This window comes from Hypanus sabinus, chromosome 14 (genome assembly GCF_030144855.1).
Source record: "Hypanus sabinus isolate sHypSab1 chromosome 14, sHypSab1.hap1, whole genome shotgun sequence".
Taxonomy (NCBI): Eukaryota; Metazoa; Chordata; class Chondrichthyes; order Myliobatiformes; family Dasyatidae; genus Hypanus; species Hypanus sabinus.
Window position 1 is genome coordinate 8,551,946 of NC_082719.1, and position 25,042 is coordinate 8,576,987.

At 41.4% G+C, this 25,042-nt stretch overlaps 1 protein-coding gene across 4 annotated transcripts in view; it reads left to right on the forward strand.

Annotated features, from left to right (window-relative positions):
* prdm5 (PR domain containing 5) overlaps positions 1-25,042 on the forward strand; it is a 305,611-nt gene that overhangs the window by 162,493 nt on the left and 118,076 nt on the right. For all 4 annotated transcript variants that reach the window (XM_059988749.1, XM_059988750.1, XM_059988751.1 and 1 more), the window contains one exon: positions 22,143-22,236. In XM_059988749.1, coding sequence (XP_059844732.1) covers positions 22,143-22,236 — 94 coding nt within the window. The remainder of the gene's footprint in view (positions 1-22,142; positions 22,237-25,042) is intronic.

Sequence of the window (25,042 nt, forward strand, 5' to 3'; positions counted from 1 at the left end):
GCAAGTGCCAGGAGGGAGATTAGGGGGGAGGGACGATGGACAAGGGGGTCACATAGGGAGTGATCCCTGTGGAAAGCAGAAGGTGGGGGGGAGGGAGATGTGCTTGGTGGTGGGATCTCGCGGGAGATGGCGGAAGTTGTTGACAATTATGTGCTGGACATGGAGGTTTATGAGGTGGTAAGTAAGGACTAGAGGAACTCTATCCCTGGTAGGGTTGGGATGAAAGCAAACCTACTTGAAGTGGAAGAGATGCAGTTGAGGGCAGCATTGATGGTGGAGGAAGGAAAGCCACTTTCTTTAAAGGAGGACATCTCCTTCGATCTAGAATGTAAAGCCCCATCCTGGGAGCAGATGCAGCGGAGATGGAGGAATTGAGAGAACGGGATGGCATTTTTACAAGAAACAGGATGGGAAGAGGTTTAGTCTAGTAGCGGTGAGAGTCCGTGGGTTTATAATAGACATCAGTAGATAAGCTGTCAATAGAGTTAGAGACAGAGATTGAGAAAGGCAAGGGAGGTGTCAGAAAAGAACCAGATAAATTTGATGGCAAGGTGGAAGTTGGAGGCAAAGGGGATGAAGTTGACAAGTTCTGCATGGGTGCAGGAACCAGCACCAATGCAGTCGTCAATGTAGTGTAAGAAAAATGGGGCAATGGTCACCTGCCCATCACCACCCTCTTGTGCTCCCTTCATTTCCTTTCTTCCATGGTCTTCTGTCCTCTCCTATCAGATTCCCTCTTCTCCTGCCCTGTATCTCTTTTACTAATCAACTTCCCAGCTCTTTACTTCACCGCTTCAACTCCCGGTTTCACCTATCACCTTGTGTTTCTCCCCCTTCCCCCCACCTTTTAACTCTACTCCTCGTCTTTTTTTCTCTAGTCCTGCTGAAGGCTCTTGGCCTGAAACGTTGACTGATTATCCCTAATAAGATTATCTTTCTCCAAATACTCGTAAATTCTGTCCCTAAAAATCCCTTCCAACTGTTTTCCTACCACTAACATAAGACTCACTGGTCTGTAATTCCCATGATTATTCCTATCCCCTTATTTATTTATTTATTTACTTACTGTAGAGATTCAGCACAGATCAGGCCCTTCCAGTCCAGCAAGCTGCACCCTAACCCCAGCAACCCACCTATTTAACAGCAGTCTAATCACAGGGCAATGGACAATGACCTACTAACCTACTGTGTCTCTTTGGACTTAGGTGGAAAGTGGAGCTTCCAGAGGAAGTGTGCAAACTCCTTACAGAATTGAACTCCCTACTCCAAACAATCTGAGCTGGTATAGTGTTGTGCTTACCGCATGCTACTGTGCAAAGGAACAACATTTACAATTGTCCTGTCCTCTGTGACCGCTCCTGTACTCAGGCAGGACGTGGGGATCATTGTGAATTTTCTAGCAATTTCTAACTCACTTCCCATAATAATGTGGGGGATGTGCCATTTGGCTCAGGGTCTGACTTGAACTGACGTTTTACAGGAGCTCCAGCACTGCCTCTTTTTTTTTAACCTTGATGTAGTCTGCATATTAGCCTTTTCTGCTGTACATCAGAGACTCTCTTCGTGGTGATCACTGAAGCAAAGTATTTATTAAATATTTATTTATTCTTCCTCCACAGCTAGGCACATGTTTCCCTCTTTATCCCTGAGTGACCCTACCCTCACTTTAGCCTGTTCTCCATGTATGTGTAGAATGGCTTGGAGTTTTCCTTTATCCTACTCACTAAAGCCTATTCATATCCTGTTCTAGCTTTCGTAAGTCCCACCTTAAGCTTCTTTCTGGGTACCTTAAAATCTCCAAAATGCTCAGCCACCATTCTGGTTTGCTAAGTTCTGTGTGTGAGGAAGGTTTCCTCGTGGTCACCTACTTTTCAGCACCATCAGTAAGGCCTCCTGTAAGGATCTGGAGGAAGCAGAGCTGGTTTTCACTCCACTTGTTTGTTATTTCCCAGACTAGACTCACCTTTTCCATCTCTGCCAGCACCTGTTTCAGCCAAATTGCACACTCTGCTTATGGGTTGCTTGAAAGTTACAGTTTTGGGAATCAGAATCAGGTTCCCGAGGCATGTGTCGTGAAATTTGTTAACTTAGCAACAGCAGTACAATGCAAACATGGTAATATAGAAAGAAAAAAGTAAGTTAATCAATTGCAGTAATTATACCAATGTGTATTGAATAGTTAGACTAAAATAGTGCAAAGCAAAATATATATAAATAAAAGTGATGTAGTGCTCATGAGTTCAATGTCCATTTAGGAATTGGATGGCAGAAGGGAAGCATTTCCTGAATTTCCTGAGTGTGTGCCTTCAGGCTTCCGTACCTCTTTCCTGGTGGTCTAATGGGAAGAGGGCATGTCCTGGGTGGTGGGGTCCTTAATGATGGACACTGGCTTTCTGAGGCTCCGTTCCTTAAAGGTTTCTTGGGCACTACGGAGGCTGGAACCCAAGATGGAGCTGACTAATTTTATGACGCTGTAACTTCTTTTGGTCCTGTGCAGTAGTCACTTCCCCACCACCATACCAGACATTGATGCAGCCTGTCAGAGTGCTCTCCACAGTACATCTATAGAAGTTTTCAAGTGTTTCAATTGGCAAACCAAATGACTTCATACTCCTAATGAAATATAGCTACTGTTTTGTCTTTTTTATACCTGCATCGGTATGTTGGGACCGGGTTAGTTCCTCAGAGATCTTGACACCCAGGAACCTGAAATTGCTCACTCTCTCCACTACTGATCCCTTTATGAGAATTGAGTTGATTGTGGATGTGCATTGCAAATAATCTGCAATATTTATTTATTTATTTATAAATACAGTGCAGAACAGACCCTTCCAACCCAATGAGCCACACCACCCAGTAACTCACTCATTTAACCCTGGTCTAGACCAATTTACAATGACCAATTAATATCACCTGTATTCTAATTGAATGCCCGATTTGGTTTAGGAACCTGATTGGCCTAAACATTCATATGCGGTGGTAAGTAGTTTAGTCCCAGCAGGTTAAGGAGGAATTTGTTATTATTATTTATTTCAAGATTCTCACAACAGAAACAAAGTCTTTACATGCTACATAATTTAGAGCTGAATAGTCTTGTTGCATGTGTTTACCACTATTTTCCGGAACCCTTGTCTTAGTTGTGTGATTACAAGTAACAATACAGACATGTACAAGTAACTGCTGGCATTCTTTTATATAATCTTTGCTGATTTAATTAATCAGGGGTAAAATGTGAAAAGTAGCCAGCTTCAAGGTCTTCTGATGGTCATGACAGGTCAAGTCAAGGGAGCCCTAATAAAGGGAATCTATTATTGGCGACTTACTATTCAAAGTCTGCAATAGCTTGTAGTTCAGGATTCAAGAAGTGTTTAATGCCATTTCCAGTACACAAATGGAAAGGAGAATGAAACAGTTGTTACACCAAGTTCATTGTGGCACAAAATCGCAATAAGATAAAGAACACATTAATAAAAAAACACAATAAATACAAATACATATAATAGCTTACAGGCAGAGATTGAATGTATCTCCATAAAGTGACACTAGGAACAGGAGTGTCTGCACATAAGATGACTGACGGGAAATGATAAAGTAGTGGTGATGGGGTTGGTTAGTGAGTGGAGGTGCTGATCAGCCTTGCTGCTTGGGGAAAGTAACTGATTTTGAGTCCGGTGGTCCCGAGGTTGAATTCTTAAATATAATTGTGATACAGATTCAGGCTCTTAAACTCTGTAGTTCCTCAATTGTTGATGGAATAACCTTATTAATCCTTGCAATAATTTCCTTTCCTCTCTGTTAACAATGATGCCACGCAATTAAGAAGTAATGGTTAATACTCTTAAAAAAACAATAAAATATGCACCTAACCGATTAAACATGTTCATGAAGAAAGTAGCAAAAATACTTTCCCTATTTTTAGGCTTCTGAGCAAAGATTGACTCTTTAACCATATATAGTGCCTATAAAAAGTATTCACACCCCTTGGAAGTTTTTCATGTTTTATTGTTTTACACCATTGAATCACAGTGGATTGAATTTGGTTTTTTTTTGACACTGATCAACATAAAAAGACTCATGTCAAAGTGAAAACAGATCTCTCCAAAGAGATCTAAATTAATTACAAATATTTACACAGAATAATTGTTGCATAAGTATTCACCCCCTTTGATATGACACACCAAATCATCACTGGTGCAACCATTTGGTTTTAGAGGTCACATCATTAGTTAAATGGAGATCATCTGTGTGCAGTCAAGGTATTTCAATTGATTGTATTAAAAATACACCTGTGTCTGGAAATCCAACTGATAGTGAGTCAGTATCCTGGGAAAAACTACACCACGAAGACAAAAGAACACACCAGGCAACTCCACAAAAAAGTTATTGAAAAACACAAGTCAGGAAATAGACACAAGAAAATCTCCAAGTCACTGAATATCCCTTAGAGTACAGTTAAGTCAATCATCAAGAAATGGAAAGAATATGGCACAGATTTAAATCTGCCTAGAGCCGGCCATCCTCAATAAACTGAGTGACCATACAAGAAGGGGACTGGTGAGGGAGGCTACGAAGAGACCTATGACAACTCTCAGGAGTTACAAGCTTCAGTGGCTGAGATGGGAGAGACTGCGCATACAACACCTGTTGCAGCTTCATGGGAGATTGGCAAAGAGAAAGTAACTGTTGGAAAAAAAACTTCTCATGAAATCTCATCTAAAGTTTGCTAGAAGGCACATGGGAGACTCTGAAGTCAGCTGGATGAAGGTTCTATGGTATGATGAAATCAAAATTGCGTTTTTTGGCCATCAGACTAAACACTATGTTTGGCATAAACCAAACACTGCACGTCATCAAAAACACACCATCCCTACCATGAAACATGAGGTTGCTGCATCATGCTGTGGGGATGCTTCACTGCAGCAGGACCTGGAAGGTTTGTGAAGGTAGAGGGTAAAATGAATGCAGCAAAATACAGGGAAATCCTGGAGGAGAACCTGATGCAGTCTGCGAGAGATCTGCAACTTGGAAGATTTGTTTTTCAACAAGACAATGACCAGTGACCTATGACCATAAAGCCAAAGCTACAAAGAAATGGCTTAAAAACAACAAAATTAATGTCTTGATGTGGCCAAGCCAGAGTCCAGATCTCAATCCAATGAAGAATTTGTAGCTGGGTTTGAAACTGGTTGTTCACTCACAATCCCCATGCAATCTGACAGAGTTTGAGCAGTTTTGTAAAGAAGAATGGGGAAAGACTGCAATGTCCAGATGTGCCTCCTGGTGCTAGGATCCAGGACATCACAGACTGATTGCAGGGAATCCTCAAGGGTGAAGGTGAACAGCCGGGAGTGGTAGCGCATGTCAGCACAAGTGACATCGGGAAGAAGAGGAAGGACATTCTGCAGTGGGACTTCAGAGAACTCGGAAGAAGGCTGAAAAGCAGGACTCACAGGGTGGTTATCTCTGGTTTGCTTCCAGTTCCTCGTGCTGGAGAGGGCAGGAACAGGGAGATAATGGATCTGAGGAACTGGTGCAGGAAGCAAGAATTTACATTCTTGGACCACTGGGATCTGTTTTGGGGTAGGGATGAATTGTACAAAAGGGACGGGTTGCATCTTAATAGGCGGGGCACCAGCTTTCTGGCAGACAGGTTTGCCACTGCAACACGGATGTGTTTAAACTAAGTAGTGGGGGGGGGGGGGAGGGGATGAACTGGAAATATAAGGATGGAGTTAAAGGGAAAGTGAAAATAAGAAAAGTTAAAAAGGACAACAGGATCAATGGAGTAGAAAGCTCAAGAAGAGATCATACAATATGGCCAAGTGAAATAGGAATTGATCTGAAAGGAGAGGGGAGTAACGAATTATAAGTATTATATATGAATGCACGAAGTATAAGGAATAAAGTAGATGAGCTTGAGGCTCAGTTGGAAATTGGCAAGTACGATGTTGTGGGAATAACAGAGACATGGCTTCAAGCTGACAGGGCCTGGGAAATGAATATTCAAGGATATACATCTTATCAAAAGGACAGACTGACTGGCAGAGGGGGTGGGGTGGCTCTGTTGGTGAGGAATGATATTCAGTCCCTTGCGAGGGGGGACATAGAATCTGGGGATGTAGAGTCAGTATGGATAGAACTGAGAAATTCTAAGGGTAGAAAGACCCAAATGGGAGTTATCTACAGGCCCCCAAATAGCAGTCTGGATGTAGGGTGTAAGTTGAATGAAGAGTTAAAATTGGCATGTCGCAAAGGTAATGATACAGTTGTCATGAGGGATTTCAACATGCAGGTAGACTGGGAGAATCAGAATGGTACTGGACCCCAAGAAAGGGAGTTTGTGGAGTGCCTCCGAGATGGATTCTTAGAACAGCTTGTTCTGGAGCCTACCAGGGAGAAGGCAATTCTAGATTTAGTGTTGTGCAATGAACCGGATTTGATCAGGGACCTCGAGGTAAAGGAACCATTAGGAGGTAGTGACCATAATACGATATGTTTTAACTTACAATTTGAGAAGGAGAAGGGAAAATCGGATGTGTCAGTATTACAGTTGAACAAAGGGAACTATGGAGCTATGAGGGAGGAGCTGGCCAAAGTTCAATGGAATAATACCCTAGCAGGGAAGGCAGTGGAACAACAATGGCAGGTATTTCAAGGAATAATGCAGAAGGTGCAGGATCGATTCATTCCAAAGAGGAAGAAAGATCCTAAGGGGAGTAAGGGGCGGCTGTGGCTGGTGAGGGAAGTAAAGGGCAGTATAAAAATAATAGAGAAGAAGTATAACATAGCAAAGATGAGCGGGAAACCAGAGGACTAGGAAGCTTTTAAAGAGCAACAGAAAATAACAAAAAAGGCAATGCGCCAAGAAAAAATGAGGTACAAAGGTAAACTAGCCAAGAATATAAAGGAGGATAGTAAAAGCTTCTTTAGGTATGTGAATAGCAAAAAAATAGTTAAGACCAAAATTGGGCCATTGAAGACAGAAACGGGTGAATTTATTATGGGGAACAAGGAAATGGCAGATGAGTTGAACAGGTACTTTGGATTTGTCTTCACTAGGGAAGACACAAACAATCTCCCAGATGTAATAGTGGCCAAAGGAACTAGTGTAAAGGATGAACTGAAGGAAATTTATATTAGGCAAGAAACGGTGTTGGATAGACTGTTGAGTCTGAAGGCTAATAAGTCCCCAGGACCTGATGGTCTGTATCCCAGGGTACTTAAAGAGGTGGCTCTAGAAATCGTGGACGCATTGGTAATCATTTTCCAATGTTCTATAGATTCAGGAACAGTTCCTGCTGATTGGAGGGTGGCTAATGTTGTCCCACTTTTCAAGAAAGGAGAGAGAGAGAAAACAGGGAATTATAGACCAGTTAGCCTGACGTCAGTGGTGGGAAAGATGCTGGAGTCAATTATAAAAGAGGAAATTATGACACATTTGGATAGCAGTAGAAGGATCAGTCCGAGTCAGAATGGATTTATGAAGGGAAAATCATGCTTGACTCATCTTCTGGAGTTTTTTGAGGATGTAACTATGCAAATAGACAAGGGAGAGCCAGTGGATGTAGTGTACCTGGACTTCCAGAAAGCTTTTGATAAAGTCCCACATAGAAGATTACTGGGCAAAATTAGGGCACATGGTATTGGGGGCAGAGTACTGACAAGGATTGAAATTTGGCTGGCTGACAGGAAACAAAGAGTAGCGATTAACGGGTCCCTTTCGGAATGGCAGGCTGTAACCAGTGGGGTACCGCAAGGTTTGGTGCTGGGACCGCAGCTGTTTATTATATACATTAATGATTTAGATGAAGGGATTAAAAGTAACATTAGCAAATTTGCTGATGACACAAAGCTGGGTGGCAGTGTGAAATGTCAGGAGAATGTTATCAGAATGCAGGGTGACTTGGACAGGTTGGGTGAGTGGGCAAATGTATGGCAGATGTAGTTTAATGTGGATAAATGTGAGGTTATCCACTTTGGTGGCAAGAACAGGAAGGCAGATTACTATCTAAATGGAGTCAAGTTAGGACAAGGGGAAGTACATCGAGATCTAGGTGTTCTTGTACATCAGTCAATGAAAGCAAGCATGCAGGTACAGCAGGCAATGAAGAAAGCTAATGGCATGCTGGCCTTTATAATGAGGAATTGAGTATAGGAGTAAAGAGGTCCTTCTGCAGTTGTACAGGGCCCTGGTGAGACCCCACCTGGAGTACTGTGAGCAGTTTTGGTCTCCAAATTTGAGGAAGGACATTCTTGCTATTGAGGGAGTGCAGCGTAGGTTCACAAGGTTAATTCCCGGAATGGCGGGACTGTCATATGTTGAAAGATTGGAGTGACTGGTCTTGTATACACTGGAATTTAGAAGGATGAGAGGGGATCTGATTGAAACATATAAGATTATTATGGGATTAGACACGCTGAAGGCAGGAAGCATGTTCCAGCTGATGGGTGAGTCCAGAACTAGAGGCCACAGTTTAAGAATAAGGGGTAGGCCATTTAGAACAGAGATGTGGAAAATCTTTTTCACCCAGAGAGTGGTGGATATGTGGAATGCTCTGCCCCAGAAGGCAGTGGAGGCCAAGTCTCTGGATGCATTCAAGAGAGAGTTAGATAGAGCTCTTATAGATAGCGCGGTCAAGGGATATGGGGAGAGGGCAGGAACAGGGTACTGATTGTATATGATCACAGTGAATGGCGGTGCTGGCTAGAAGGGCCAAATGGCCTACTCCTGCACCTACTGTCTATTGTCTATTGTTTATTGTAACAGTGATAGAGAGCTATCCACACAGACTCAAGGCTGTAATTTCTGCTAAAGATGCTACTACTAAGTACTGACTTGAAAGGATGAATACTTATGCAATCAATTATTTTGTGTTTGGTAATTGTAACAAATTTACACCAATTTTTACGAATTTGTTTTCACTTTGACACGAGTCTTTTCTGTTGATCAGTGTCAAGAAAGCTAAATTAAATCCACAGTGATTAAATGTTAAACAATAAAACATGTAAACTTCAAAGGGGGAGGGCTGAATACATTTTATAGGCACTGTATTTGGGAGAAATCGGTTGATGGTAGTATAGTAGTAAATGCATATTTCCAGTTTCTCTGTAAGTTGTAATCAATCAACTGTTTTCCTTTATGGCCGTCCACATAGAAGATATTGCTTAAACAATGATGTGGTGTAACTGACATTATTGTTTCTCATCTCTTTGAAGCATATCTTTAATAGCGGAATACATTCCAAACAGGAGGAATGTACAATCTTATAACTCAAAAATTAAACTTCATCCACATGAGCTATTCACATGGAAAATTGGATTCATTGCCAATAACTGGAAAAAATCACATCTTGTAAATTTTATAATTGCAGTGGATGTAGATATAAATTGAAAATAATGTATTATTCATAAGTTCTAATATTTTATGATACAATTATATAAATATCTCTTATAAATATTTCTTCATAAATTACAGTGGTGAGTTTAGCTTGGTGACTTTTATTTGTGTAACATTAAAGTTTATATTCTATGCTGAGATAATAATTGCTTCAAAAGATGCAATTATTCAAGTTTGTCCAGGGGAACTGCTGATGACTCTAGCAGGTAATTTATACTCTGGGAGTTGTCTACTTGAATAGCTCACAGATTGCTGGGATTTGGGCTTAAGGGTTGGAGAATACTGTTGAGATTTGGCACTTGTGTCAGCCTGATGAAGTGGAGAAGTGATTTGATGAGTTACCTATTTCAGTGGCTCAACAGCATGACTGAAATGTTATTTACAAATGTACCATATCTCCTCCAGAGCCAAGGCACCAGCACTTTCAGCTCTGAGTTGAAGTTCAGCTACAGAGCGTTGAAGATATAGTCTGGACTGTCACCAAGTGCACTGTGCCACAACTTTGATAACTTTTCAACAGGATATTAAACTGAGGCCACATCTGCCTCCACAGAACTGAAGTTATCATGCTGTTACATTACACGGAATGTTTTTCCTTGTGTTTGTGTCAACAACGCATTGATTTTTATCATTGTCTCATTTTTGGGCTATTGCTATGTGCAAATTGTTTGCCACCTTTTCTACCCCATCTGTTCTTCACTGGTTGGAAAGCAATTTGTGATATTCTGTCAGAGTCACTTACTGCATCCAGTGTGGCTTCCTCCACTGTGGTGAGATCTCATAGGAACATAGAAAATAGGTGCAGGAGTAGGCCATTCGGCCCTTCGAGCCTGCACCGCCATTCAGTATGATCATGGCTGACCATCCAGAACCCTGTACTTGCTTTCTCTCCATACCCCCTGATCCCTTTAGCCACAAGGGCCATATCTAACCTCCCAGTGAACCGGCCTCAACTGTTTCCTGTAGCAGAGAATTCCACAGATTCACCACTCTCCGTGTGAGGAAGTTTGTCCTCATCTCGGTCCTAAAAGGCTTCCCCATTATCCTTAAACTGTGACCCCTCGTTCTGGACTTCCCCAACATCGGAAGCAATCTTCCTGCATCTAGCCTGTCCAATCCCTTTAAATTTTATACGTTTCAATAAGATCCCCCCTCAATCTTCTAAATTCCAGTGAGTATAAGCCTAGTCGATCCAGTCTTTCTTCATATGAAAGTCCTGCCATCCCAGGAATCAATCTGGTGAACCTTCTCTGTACTCCCTCTATGGCAAGAATGTCTTTCCTCAGATTAGGGGACCAAAACTGCACACAATATTCTAGGTGCAGTCTCACCAAGGCCTTGTACAACTGCAGTAGAACCTCCCTGCTCCTGTACTCAAATCCTTTTGCTATGAATGCCAACATACCATTTGCCTTTTTCACCGCCTGCTGTACCTGCATGCCCACCTTCAATGACTGGTGTACAATGACACCCAGGTCTCGTTGCACCTCCCCTTTTCCTAATCGGCCACTGTTCAGATAATAATCTGTTTTCCTGTTCTTGCAACCAAAGTGGATAACCTCACATTTATCCACATTAAATTTTACCTGCCATGAATTTGCCCACTCACCTAGCCTATCTAAGTCACCCTGCATCCTCTTAGCATCCTCCTCACAGCTAACACCGCCGCCCAGCTTCGTGTCATCTGCAAACTTGGAGATGCTGCATTTAATTCCCTCGTCTAAATCATTAATATATATTGTAAACAACTGGTGTCCCAGCACTGAGCCTTGCGGTACCCTACTAGTCACTGCCTGCCATTCTGAAAAGGTCCTGTTTATTCCCACTCTTTGCTTCCTGTCTGCCAACCAATTCTCTATCCACATCAATACCATACCCCCAATACCGTGTGCTGTAAGTTTGCACACTAATCTCCTGTGTGGGACCTTGTCAAAAGCCTTTTGAAAATCTAAATATACCACATCCACTGGCTCTCCCCATCCACTCTACTAGTTACATCTTCAAAAAATTCTATGAGATTCATCGGACATGGTTTTCCTTTTACAAATCCATGCTGACTTTGTCCAATGATTTCACCTCTTTCCAAATGTGCTGTTATCACATCTTTGATAACCGACTCTAGCATTTTCCCCACCACCAATGTCAGACTAACCGGTCTATAATTCCCCGGTTTCTCTCTCCCTCCTTTTTTAAAAAGTGGGGTTACATTAGCCACCCTCCAATCCTCAGGAACTAATCCAGAATCTAAAGAGTTTTGAAAAATTATCACTAATGCATCCACTATTTCTTGGGCTACTTCCTTAGGCACTCTGGGATGCAGACCATCTAGCCCTGGGGATTTATCTACCTCCACAGAACTGAAGTTATCATGCTGTTTACATTACATTACATGTGGATTACAGGATGACTTCACTGAGCATCTTCGGTCTGTCTGCTACAACAGCCAGCATCTGCTGGTAACCACCCACTTCAATTTCACTGCCCATTCCCACACTAACTTGTCTTTCCATCGTCTTCTGCGCTGCCCCAAAGAGGCCAAGCAACACCTCATATTCCGTCATGGTGGCCTCAAACTGACAGTGTCACATCAATTTCTCTAGCTTGTGGTGACCATTACCCTTTATCTCTTTCCTATGGCCCTCTCACCCTTCTGTTCCTCTCCCCCACCTTCCTGACCTGCCCATCATCACCTTTCTCTTTCCCATCACCTTCCCATTGTTCCATAGTTCACTGTCCTCTCATATCAGATTCTGTCTTCAGTTCTGTAGCTCTTCCACCTTCTACTCCTAGAAGATGGAAGATTTAAACCAGGAGGGGGAGCTTTCATTCCCCCTTGCCCAACCACCCACCCTCTCCTGGATTCACCTTTGGATTAGACATTAGCTCTTTGGGAGAAGCCAGAGAGTAGTAGTAGAAGATGATTGCCTCTCTGACAGGAGGCCTGTGATTAGTTACGTGACGCAAGGATCAGTGCTGGATTCTTTGTTGTTTGCTATCTATCTATACCCATGATCTGGTTGATAATGTAGTTAACTGGATCAACAAATTCGCAGATGACACCAAGATTGGGGGTGTCATGGACAATGTGGAAGGCTATCATGGTTTGCAGAGGGATATGCATTAGCTGGTAGTTGAAAAATGGCAGATGGGATTTTAATACAGATAAGTGTGAGGTTTTGCACTTTAGTAGAACCAACCAGGGTAGGTCTTGCAGAGTGAACACAAAGGCATGGAGGAATACAAGTACATAATTGTTTGAAAGCAGCATCACAGGTAGATAGGGTCATACAGGAAGCTTTTGACACATTGGCCTTCATAAATTGATGTATTGAGTACAGAAGGTGGGATGTTATGTTGAAGTTGTATAAGACATTGGTGAGGCCTATTTTTAGGTGTGCAGTTTTGGTCACCTACCTACAGGAAAGATATAAGGAAGGTTAAAAGAGTTCAGAGAAAATTTACAAGGATGTTGCTGGGTCTGGAGGACCTGAGTTATAAGGAAGGATTGAATAGGTTAGGACTGTATTCTTTAGATTGTAGAATATTGAGAGGAGATTTGATAGAGGTACATAAAATTATGAGGGACATAGAGTAAATGCAAGCAGACTTTTTCCACTGAGGTTGGGTGAGATTACAACCAGAGGTCATGAATTAAGGGAGAAAGGTGAGAAGTTTAAGGGGAACATGAGGGAAACATCTTCACTCAGAGGGTTGTGAGGGTGTAGAATGAGCTGCCAGCACAATTGGTTTACGTGAGCGTGATTTCAACGTTTAAGAGAAGTTTGGATAGGTACATGGACAATAGGGCTATGGTCCCAGTGCTGGTTGTTGGGAGTAGGCAGTTTAAATGGTTTCAGCATGGACTAGATGGGCTGAAGTCCTGTTTCTGTGCTGTAATTCTCTATAACCTGTCACCTGCCACAGTGTGCTCCTACCTCTCCACTCACTTTTTTATTCTGGCCATTGCCCCCTTCAGATCCAGTCCTGGTGAAGGGTCTTGGTCTGAAGCATCAACTATTCATTTCCCTCAAAGATTCTTCCTGACAGACTGAGTTCCTCCTGCATTTTTATGTGTTGCTTAAATTTTATTTAACGGCAACTATTTTGTCTTTCCAACATTTTCATAATTTTGTAAATCTTTACTGCATTCTTTATGTTGGTGGAATAACATCTATTTGTTTTTAAGCAATAATGGTGGTGTGGGAGTCCCAGCCTCCACGTCCAGCACATAATTCTCTGTAACTTCTGCCTTCTCCGGTGGGATCCCACCACCGAATACACCTTTCCCTCCCCTGCCCCAATTTTTGCTTTCTGCTCCCCACGCAACTTCCTTGTTCAGTCGTCCCTCCCCGCTGATTTCTCTCCTGGCACTTATTCTTCAAAGTGGAACAAGTGCTTCACATGCCCCTATACCTCCTTCCTCACTATCAATGGGGGCCCAAACAGCTCTTCCAGTTGAGGCGACACTTCACCTGTGAGTCTGTTGGGATCATCTACTGTATCTGGTGCTCCCGGTGTGGCCTGTTTATGTATCAATGAGACCTGATGTAAATTGGGAGACCGATTGATTGAGCACCTACGCTCCATCCACCAGAGAAAGCAGGATCTCCCAGTGGCCACCCAGATTAATTTCACTTCCCATTCCCATTCTGACATGTCCATTCATGGCCTACTCTACTGTTGTGATGAGGCCACACTTAGTTTGGAGGAGCAACACCTTGTATTCCATCTGGATAGCCTCCAGTCTGGTGGCATGAACATTGATTTCTCAAACTTTCGGTAATGCCCCCCTCTTCTATATTCCCCATCACCTTTTCCCTCTCTCACCTTATTTCCTTGCTTGCCCGTCAGCTTCCTCTGGTCCTCCTCCCCCTTTTTTCTTCCTTCAATGAGCTTCTGTCCTCTCCTATTAGATTCCCCCTTCTCCACCCCTATATCTCTTTCACCAATTAGCTTCCAACTCTTTACTTTACCCTGTTCACCCCCCCACCCCTGTTTCACCTAACACCTTGTGTTTCTTCCTCCCCTCCCTTCTAACTCTTGACACCTCTTCTTTTTTTTCTCCAGTCCTGCTGAAGGGTCTCTGCCTGAACATCAACTGTACTCTTTTCCATAGATGCTGCCTGGCCTGCTGAAATTCCTTCTGTTTTTGTTTCATTTTCTGTGCACAGGCCGTCTGTCCAAAAACTACTTTTACAACCAGGAGGAATTGAGTGCAAGTAATGGGTGCTATTTGCCCTGTTTAACAAGATTTATTTTTAATTGCTATTACAGAAAAAGCAATATAAGGCGATTTCTGAAAGTTAATTTTCTAACATTGATGAAGATTACATGTCACACTGTCTAAAATTAATTCCACTTACAACGATGTTTTATTTAAATCCACAAAGAATTTCAGCTGATGTGTGTGTTTTAAAAAAAAACTGATTTGTTTTGATGCCACATTGTACCATTCTGATGAAAATTATTAGAGTGGCCAAAAGGGGCTGGAGTACCTGGAAAATGGTAGATATGTTGCATCTCTTATTATGTACCCTGCAGTCAACACAGAATCTCTTCCCTCAGAACATTACCTGGGTGGTAGCTCCCAGGTAATGTTGGTCCCACCAGTTGTTGCACTGGGCCTTATTTAAGATCTGGTATCTTCATGTATTTGCATCCAGAACTTTTACCTGGGTGTTTGTAGGCAATTGATTTGTAATTACATAGAATCAAAACTAATCCTACTAATATTAGAGACCATTTTTCCACATCTTTAAAAATAATCAAGCATTAGGAGTGTTATGTTGATGTATGCATCTTTCAGTTGAGATTTTGTTGAAAGTGATGTTGGTTATTTAGTTCCACTCAATGTTTGAAAAATGTACTAAAAAGATTAGATACCTGAATGAGTGGAATTTGCAGTGTAAGATTATCTGCCGTTGCATATTTCAGACAAGGAAGCTATGTAGATCTTTGCTTCCATCACAGTCTACGGTCATGTTAAATACCTCCATAACTGGACATGATTCCTGTTTAGAGGGACAAATTTTATAATTGTACTTTGTTCAAAGGATGTGTTATTAAAATTTCATACATTGAATTTTTCATGACAACACTATTATATCCTTTTATAAATCGTATTTCCAATCTGAAGCTGCATTAAATTTATCAAATCACATTTGTATTCAGAAATGTCATCTTGCAGCTTATACTGAAATCTATAACTTAAAATATATTCTTAGAAGAGTAATTTATAAGAGCCATAAATCTATAGACCTTAATGTCTGCAATGGTCAATTTAAAAAAAATATGATTTGTGTGGTTTGCATTGCTCATATAATAATAGAATTCTTTCAGCATCTATAGCTCCAGGGATCAGTTAAAAATGAATTAGGTGTCAGATTTCATTTGCTATTAAGAATGAATAGAATTTCCATTTCCATGGTGATGACAATGAAAATGTCATGGTATATGGAATCACATTAAAATTAGCCCTCAATGAATACAGCACCTTAGTTAAAATTTGGACTCAAAATTTATCTTCTGGAATTAAAAGTATAAATATTACCTTCTAAATTAGAAGCCACTTCAAACACCAAGCAGTACACAGCTGCTGCACACAACATTCACCGTGTTCTTGTGATGTGGCATCTTCTGTGCTGTAACTTATTAAACATCAGTTTTAATGATGCTTCAGGTGAAATGCAGAAATAAGTTAGAACAGAGAAAGCTCAGCAGAACTTGATCATCAAGTTGGACCTATGAAATCTAAGGTATCTGAGATGCTGGTAGTGTAAAGAATCAAAAATCAGATGTATTCACCACATACATTTTACATGTATTAGAAATTTGCTGTGGTGGCTGGGCAGAGCAAACATGCAACAAAACAAAACAGCATTCAACATAATTCAATATAATTATAAAAAATTATATAAAAAATAAAGTTAAAGTATTGATATAGAATAATTTGTGGATAATACATAAAAACCATATATTTATAATGTAAAGGGCACTATAAAAAGTGGCTTAAAGTGTTCAGCATACAGTGATGGGAGTGGGGGAACTAGAATGGTTGATCAGATTAACTTTCTGGGAGAAGGAACTTTTAAGTTGGCCTGCCAAAGGGTCTCTGCCCGAAACATCAACTGCACTCTTTTCCATAGGTACTTCTGAATCTTCAGCATGTACTGATTGCACCTCAGCAGATGGTCAGTTCGATTCCTATTTCTGAAATATTCAGGCTCAGCTAAGAAATGGATTTTCTGGGAAGATAGTTGGTTAGAATCAAGAGTAGCTAACAGACATGACTCAGACAACATCAGGGAATGATAATGAAGCAAAATATACTATAATGAAATCGAAAACCTTGACATCCACATAGTTTTTATCTGTGAATTGATATTGCGTCTGTGTACAACTACATTTTCTTCTTCATGTGCCTTGCGCATTACATGCTTGGGCGATCATCCACGCAGCACCAATGATATCTCGTACACTTAGATCTGTTAGTTCTTTCACAGTGTTCATATATTTTCTTCTTTGCCTTTCTCTTCTGCATTTCCCAGGCATACGGCCTTGTAGTGTAAGGCATTCTATTTCTCCCTTTCTGATGACATGGCCCAGGAAATTAAGTTTCCTCTCATTTAATGTTCTCGTTAAAGATCTTTTTGTTTGGGCACGTTGGAGTACTTTCTCATTAGTTACCCTATCTCTGTATGATATTTTCAACATTCTTCTATGAAACCACATTTCTGTTGCTTCTAAGTTTCTTTGGAGTTCTGGTGTTATAGTCCATGTTTTGGAAGCAAAACTACATATTGATTGAATAAAAGCATGCATGTGGGAAATGGATTTAACTGGTATTTTCACATTGCAGTGAGAGAGAGAACAATGCGCATGTGTAGACAACAGCACATGCACAGACAGCAGGTCAATATGTAGTGTTGGGGTGGGGTGGTCTTTGCTCCTAAACAAATAGATCCATACATTACACTTGCTACCCCTATAGATTAACGTAACATAAAACTGTATGTATCAAACATTCAATTTCCCTTTCATAAACCCATATTCCAAAAAATAAGTATGCTTTCACAATAACATTCCATAACAACTTCACAGTTCTAAGGTTCAGTCTTTTGAGTGGTGATCTTTAAGGATAGCGCCTCTGGATATGTGGAGTGGCATCAGGTTTGGCAGGTGTCTTGTAACAATAAAGTGCTTGTTGCGCCTCTGGACCTGTGGAGTGGCATAGGATTTAGTAGGCATCTTGTCTAAGACAACATTCTCGGTTTCTGATGTCACGTTGCTGTTGGTGACATTATCACTGAGAGGTCAGTCTCAGGACTGTAATGTGTCTGTCTGTTGGATGCAGTCGACTCAAGTTGTTCTTCAGTTGAGCATCCAGTATCTGGTCCACATGACGTCTCCATGTCTGATCTCCAACATCCACTGTGTACATCAGTGGTCCAGTTCATGCAGCTCTCATATTCCTCTTGTCCTCTCGGTATTCATGCATTAGGGCTTCCTGTTTAATCTCAAAGATCCTTGCTGCTTCACTTGGCAACTGACTGAACTGTTTCTTCTGCACTTCCCTCCGTAGATCTGGTTTCAGGATGTCTACGTGAGATGGCAGATTCCTGCTCATGAACATCTTTGCAGGTGTTTGATTTGTCATAACATGAACAGAGTTCCAATCCACCTTGTGCTGTAGAGAATTGTCATCCTTGTCTGTCGCTTTAATGGACTTCTTAACAGTTTGGATAAACCTTTCAGCTAACCCATTCACTGCTGGGTGGTGAGGAACTAGCTTAAAATGTCTGCTATTTTTTCATGAATAGTCGGAATTCTTCTGATGTGTATTGTGGTCTGTTGTCACTCACAATTTGTTCTGGCCAACCATTTCTAGCAAAGATAGTCCTCAGAGTGGAGACAGTCTTTGCTGAGGTGGTATGACTTGTTTGGTATAACCTCCAGCCACTTTGACCAGCATCCACAGCAATCAGAAAAATGGACTCCACAATGGCCCAGTAAAATCAATATGTGCTCTTTGCTATGGTGAAGATGGCTATTCCCACGGGTGTAACGGTATCTGTGGGGGTGTATTGTGAACTTTTTGGCATCCCAAACTGCTTTTGGCGAAATCTCCGATCTTTTTATCTATTCCCCTTCTCAAACTCCTTCTGATTAGCATTATACATCTGGGCTGGTCTCTGGTTAGTGCTACCATTTGAGCTGCAGTTGCCTGTTGATGTTACATTGACAGCTTTGATTGACAGCCAGCCTAGTTGGATTTTTCTCAACCATTCACATCTGAAAAGTGCTGGCCCTCTACTTTTCAATACATAAAGCTCTAACTGCTATGTTTGGCCACATTCTGTCACATTTACTTTCAGTTTGCCTTTGAAGACACTTTTACGCCTGTGTAAATCTTTAAAATTACTGAGGTCTTCTCTAATGTTCTCTTAGAAAACTGTCTGTTGCAGTCAGCCTCTGGAATTATGGACAAAGCTGACCCCCATACCCAGCTCCATTTTCAGCTTTACACAGAACACATCTATTGTGATCCAGATCATTTTGTGATCTGTTTCAGTTATACTATGCAGTTTCACCTTTGACAGTCTCTATGTTGTCTGATTCTGTTTTGTATTCAGTAACTTTATTCATTTGCTTAGCTCTTTGTTTGAGATTTTTCACTCCGTTGTGCTTTTTGTCTGCCTTGCACACTCTCTCTATGTGACCTTGTCTGTGGCACTTTCTGCACATTTTTTCTTGGAACCAACAGTCAATTGCATCATGGGAGGATTTGCCACATTGATAACATTTTTGGCTTTTTGCGCCATTCAGGGACATATTGTGCATTTCACATTCTAACCTCCTTTTCTGTGGTTCTTCTGCATCCTTTGCTGCAGTCTCCAATAATATTGCAATGGTCAATGCCCGTTCTAAGGTTAGGTCTCTTTCTGCCAGTAGCCTTGTTTGAGTGTTTTGACTATGCATGCCACATACAAGCCTGTCCCTTAATGCATCAGCAAGTCTGTCTCTAAGGTCACGGTACTGGGAAAGTTTGCGCAGTTCTGCATTGTATTCAGAAAGGCTTTCGTCTTTTGTCTGGTTCCTTTTGTAAAATCTGAATCTCTCAGCTATTACCAGCAGTTTCGGGCACAAATGATTTTGTAAAATTGTAACAGTTTCGTCGAACATCTTGCTTGCTGGCTTTGCAGGGGTTACTAAGTTGCGTAAGAGACTTTACCCAATAAGCTAAGATGTGTAGGGGCTTTCTTTTACTCCTCCACCTTGTTCACGTTACAATTCAACCCACTTGATATAAGACTTCAATCGTGCTATCAAATTCGTGAACTTTCCCAACTGAAGCCACTGCCACGTTATTTTCATTTTGAATTCGGCGCGTCTTTCACTATTACTCACATGTCCCTCGGCTTTCGCATGCTGTTTTAACTCTTGCTGTCTCGTCTCGTAACTGTCCGTGCAGTTCATGATATTCTCTGACATTTAGGTTTGTTCTCTTCACCAGTTTGCTTTGTCTGTGCACACCACATATCGATTAAATAAAGACACATACGTGGGAGATGGCTATAACTAGTGTATTCACATTGCAACGAGAGAGAGAGAGAGATGTGCATGTGCAGACAACAAATCAATACGCGGTGTTAAGTGAGGGGGGTGGCATCATTGCTCTTAAAAAAATAGATCCATACAATAGATACTGTATATTATAGATTGTCTTGCTTATTTAGCATTGCACATTAGGTCCAGTATTGTGTGAAGCCAATGTGTCTCACTTTGTGTATAACACACTCATGGATGTGGAATGTTCTTGCTAAACTTAAAATTTTCCATTGATTTGGAATAAAATTAATCCTGATATCCTTTGTGACTAATTTACAGTGCAAGTAAAAAGTGTTCACCACCCTTGGAATTTCATCTTACAGCATTGAATCACAGTGGATTTAATTTGGGTTTTTTTTGACACTGATCAACAGAAAATAACTTTGTGTCAAAGTGAAAACAGATCTCTACAAAGTGATCTAAATTAATTAAAAATATATAACACAAAATAATTGATTGCTTAAGTATTCACCCACTTCAAGTTAGTGTTCAGTAGATGCAAATTTGGCAGTAATTCACACAAAATTCTGGAGGAGCTCAGCAGGCCAGGCAGCACCTATGGAAGAAGGTACAGTTAACGTTTCTGGCTGAATCCTTTTGGCAGCACTGGAGGAAAAAAGGTGGGGGGAGAGTAGTGAGAAACACCAGGTGATGTGTGACGTGTTAACTTTATTGTTCTTAGAGCATTCCTGTGTAGCTTTGGCTTTATGCTTGGGGTTATTGTCTTGCTGAAAAACCAATCTTCTCCCAAGTTACAGTTCTCTTGCAGACTGCATCAGGTTTTCTTCTAAGATTTCCCTGTATTTTGCTGCATTCATTTTACCCTCTACCTTCACAAGACTTCCAGGTCCTGCTGCAGAGAAGCATCTCCACAGCAAGATGCAGCCACCACCATGCTTCACGGGGTAGGGATAATATGTTTCTGATGATGTGTTGTGCTTGGATTATACCAAATATAGTGTTTAGTCTGATGGCCAAAAAGCTCTATTTTGGTTTCTCCAGACCATAGACTCTTCTTGCAGCTGATCTCAGATTCACTCTCATGCTTCTAGCAAACTCTGGCCAAGATGTCATCTGAGTTTTTTTTTCAACAGTGGCTTTCTCTTTGCCACTCTCCCATAAAGCTGCAACTGGTGAAGCACCTGGACAACAGTTGTCAAGTGCACAGTCTCTCCCATCTCAGCCACTGAAGCTTGTAACTCCTCCAGAGTTGTCAGAGGTCTCTCAGTGGCCTCCCTCACTCGACCTCTTCTTGCATGGTCACTCAATTTTTGAGGAGGGCCTGCTCTAGGCAGATTTACAGCTGTGCCATATTTTATTCCTTGATGATTGACTTAACTGTTACTGAAATTTTCTTGTACCCAGCTCCTGACTCCTGCTTTTCAATAAACTTTTTGTGGAGTTGCTTGGAGTGTTCTTTTGTCTTCATGGTGTAGATTTTACCAGGATACTGACTCACCAGCAGTTGAACCTTCCAGATAGAGGTGTATTTTTACTATAATCAATTGAAACTCCTTGACTGCACACAGTGATCTAATTACGCGATGATTTGTTTTTTCATATTAAATCCACCGTGATTCAATGTTGTAAAACAATAAAACATGAAAACTTCCAAAGGGGGTGAATACTTCTTGTAGGCACTGTATATAAGCACAATAGAAAATGCCACCAAATTTTCAAAGTCTGTTAACCTAGTAATTTTTTTTTGATAAAGATTCTGAATAAAGTTTCTTTCGTGGAGTCTTTAGTCAAAGAACTCATCATCTTTTTATGTCAGTGTTTATTCATATTTGCTAGTGTTTCCTACACAGATTACAGAAAACAAAGCACAAACTTGATCACATTGTGACCATGTCAGAATCACAAAATATGTGTGTGAAGTGCAGTCTAAATATTTAGAATCAGAATCATGTTTATTGTCATTGACGTAGGCTGTGAAATTTGTTGCTTTGTGGCAGCAGTACAGTGCAGGCTTAAGAAAATACCACAAGTTAGTACAGTGAATAATTAAATAATGCAAAAAATGGATACTGAGGTAATATGCTGGCAGAGGGATGTTCCCGAAACATTGAATGTTACCTTCATCTTTATTGCCTTTGCTTTTGATATTAAAAGAATATTACCTTCTGTCTTTCAGACACATACTGGAGAGAAAGAGAAGATTTGCCCATACTGTGGACAGAAATTTGCCAGCAATGGAACGTTGCGTGTACACATTCGAAGCCACACAGGTACAATGATGCATTTATTCAAGTACTAAAATGTATACTTGAGAAAGGTCAGGCCATATATAATTGTGAATTGCTAACATTTACCTCTGTAAATGTATATTTAGGACTTTGGCTCATCTCCACATCCAAACCTGAATGTCCTGAACTTGTTGACAGATTCTGCCAACATATTGGTGCACTCTGTATAGCATCCTAAAGCAACGCATGAGCCAGGTGAAATTCCCCAGTACTGGTGCCTTGGAAACTGCTCATAGACCCAGCACCATAAGAGATGGAAGTAGAATTAGGTCATTGGGCTCATCAATTCTGCTATGCTGTCTCATGGCTGCTGCATGTTCCTTCTCAATCCCATTCTCCTGCCTCCTCAGAGTAACTTTCCATGCTCTGATTAATTAAGAACCTATCAACCTCTGCCTTGAATACCCCAAATGACCTGGGCTCCATAGTCACCCATGGCAACAAATTCCACAGCTTCGCCATCCTCTTGCTAAAGAAATTTCTCCTCATCTCCACTCTAAATGGATGTCCCTCCATGCTGAGGCTGCACCTTCTGGTCCTAGACTCCCACACTACTGGATACATCCTCTCTACATCCACTCTATCTACACCTTTCAAAGTTCAATAGGTTTCAATGAGATTCCCCCCCTCTTTGTTCTAAACCATAGTGAGTGCAGGCCCAGAGCCATGAAACGCTCCTCATAAAATTAACTTTCATTCCTGGAATTGGACTTGTAAGCCTCTTCTGAACGTTCTCCAATGTCAGCACACTTTCTTAGAAAAGGGGCCAAAACTGCTCACAATTTCAAGTGAGGTCTCAACAGTGCCTTATAAAGCCTCAGCATTACATCTTCGCTTTTATGTTCCAGTCTTGTCGAAATAAGTTTTAACAGTGTATTTGCTTTCCTCACCATCAACTCAACCTTTAATAAATCCTGCACAAGGACTCCCAAGTCCCTTTGTAACTCAAATTTTTGAATTTTCTTCCCATTTAGAAAATCTATGATTTCATTCCATCTATCAAAGTGCATGACCATATACTTCCTGACACTACTCCATCTGCTTCTTCTTTACCCATTCTCCTAATTTGGCTATGTCCTTATGCAGCCTCCCTGCTTCCTCAACATCATCTATCTTCATATTGTCTGCAAACTTGGCCATTTTGCCATCAATTCCAGCAAATTGCCCCATTCAGTGATTTGGGGTAAGAAAGTAAACCATACTCGAGTAAAATTCTGAGGAAGCTTCAGAAAGCAGACAAACTTGGGGAAATAAGTGGAGTGGATGTGGAAAAAGATGTTGTTAAGCCTACATACAAAGACAAGAGTTAAAAGCTTGAGCATGATGGAAATAATAGTGTAGTTGTTAGCTCAACATTATTACTGCCCAGGGAGTCAGAACTCAGAGTTCAGACCTGGTGTCATCTCGAAGGAATCCCTGTAGAAATTGTGCGATTTCTTCAGGTTGTCTGGTTTCTTGTCACAGTTTAGAGGTGTATCAGGTAGGTTAGTTGGTCATTGTAAATTGTCCGGTGATAAGGTTAGGGTGAAATTGGGATTGTCGGTGTTTGCTCAATAGTGCAGCTCTAAGGGCCAGAAGAGCCTATTCCGCTCTATATCTCTAAACAAAATAAATAAGTAATGTACTGATTATCATCTATTTCAATGGTGTGGTGTATGAGCTTCAGGCATCAATCAGCACATTGTAGACATTAGTGAGGCATAGTTGCAGGAGGGGCAGGACTGCCAGGTTAGTGTTCCGGGATTCCATTGTTTTAAACATGATAGAGTGGGAGGGTTTAAAGAGGGAGAGGTGGCATTTCTCGTCAGGGGAAAAAGCTGTAGTGCTCTATAATTCTGTGAAGTTCAACCATGCAAAATAAGCAAGGTTAGCTGTGGGGATGCAGTAGCAGGGTAGACCTGCAGACAGACATTTTGAAAGCAACATACCAGCAACACCAGTGGGCAGGCAGGTGGGGCAAGATGCAAGGTTTGGACTTCTGAATCAATCTATCGTGGCAGTGTTGCGGGGAGGAGTTCAAGACCAGCAGCACGGAAAAACAGGAGGAAGTGGATAGTCTTGTTAATTGACCAGGAACGGGTGCCTCAGACTTTGTGTGCAGTATTTAGTAATTTTAGTCATTGCAGTATACTGCTGCCACAAAAAGCACAGATTTCATGACATATGTGAGTGATGATAAACCTGATACTGATATGGGTCTCTTTTGTGGACTGTGAATGGAAAGGGGGAACCATGGTTGGGGAAAAGGGAAGGGCAAGGGGATGGAGTGGAAAGGACCAGAGGGAAATTCAATAGTGATCAATAAACTAATTGTTTGGAATCGATTGACCTTGCTTGGTGTCTCAGGACTGGGTGTATCTACACCTGTGGCACCAGCTGCCCTGGCACTCCTTTTCTGGCACTTGCCTCACACTCCCTCACCATTCGCAATATCCTTTGTTCCCAGCAGATTTACAGGCTTGATCTCTGCTCCCTGTAGGCAAACGCAGTACTGTGCAAAAGTTCCACATACACTAGCTATATATAATGTGCCTAACACTATTGCACAATACTGTAGGTAGTGTCAAAAACACAGGGGGAGCTCTTGGGCGTGAGAGAGTACAGTTACAGGAACATAAGGGGGAATAGCATGGACCTGATGAAACAAATAGCCTTCTGTTTTAGCACTGTTTTAACAAAATTATGTACTCAGCACTTGCTCCAAAGCCAGTAATGCCAGGAAATTCGCAGGTGCCAAACTAGACCTTTTACCACACGTAGCATACTTCCACTTCCCTAGACACAAGTC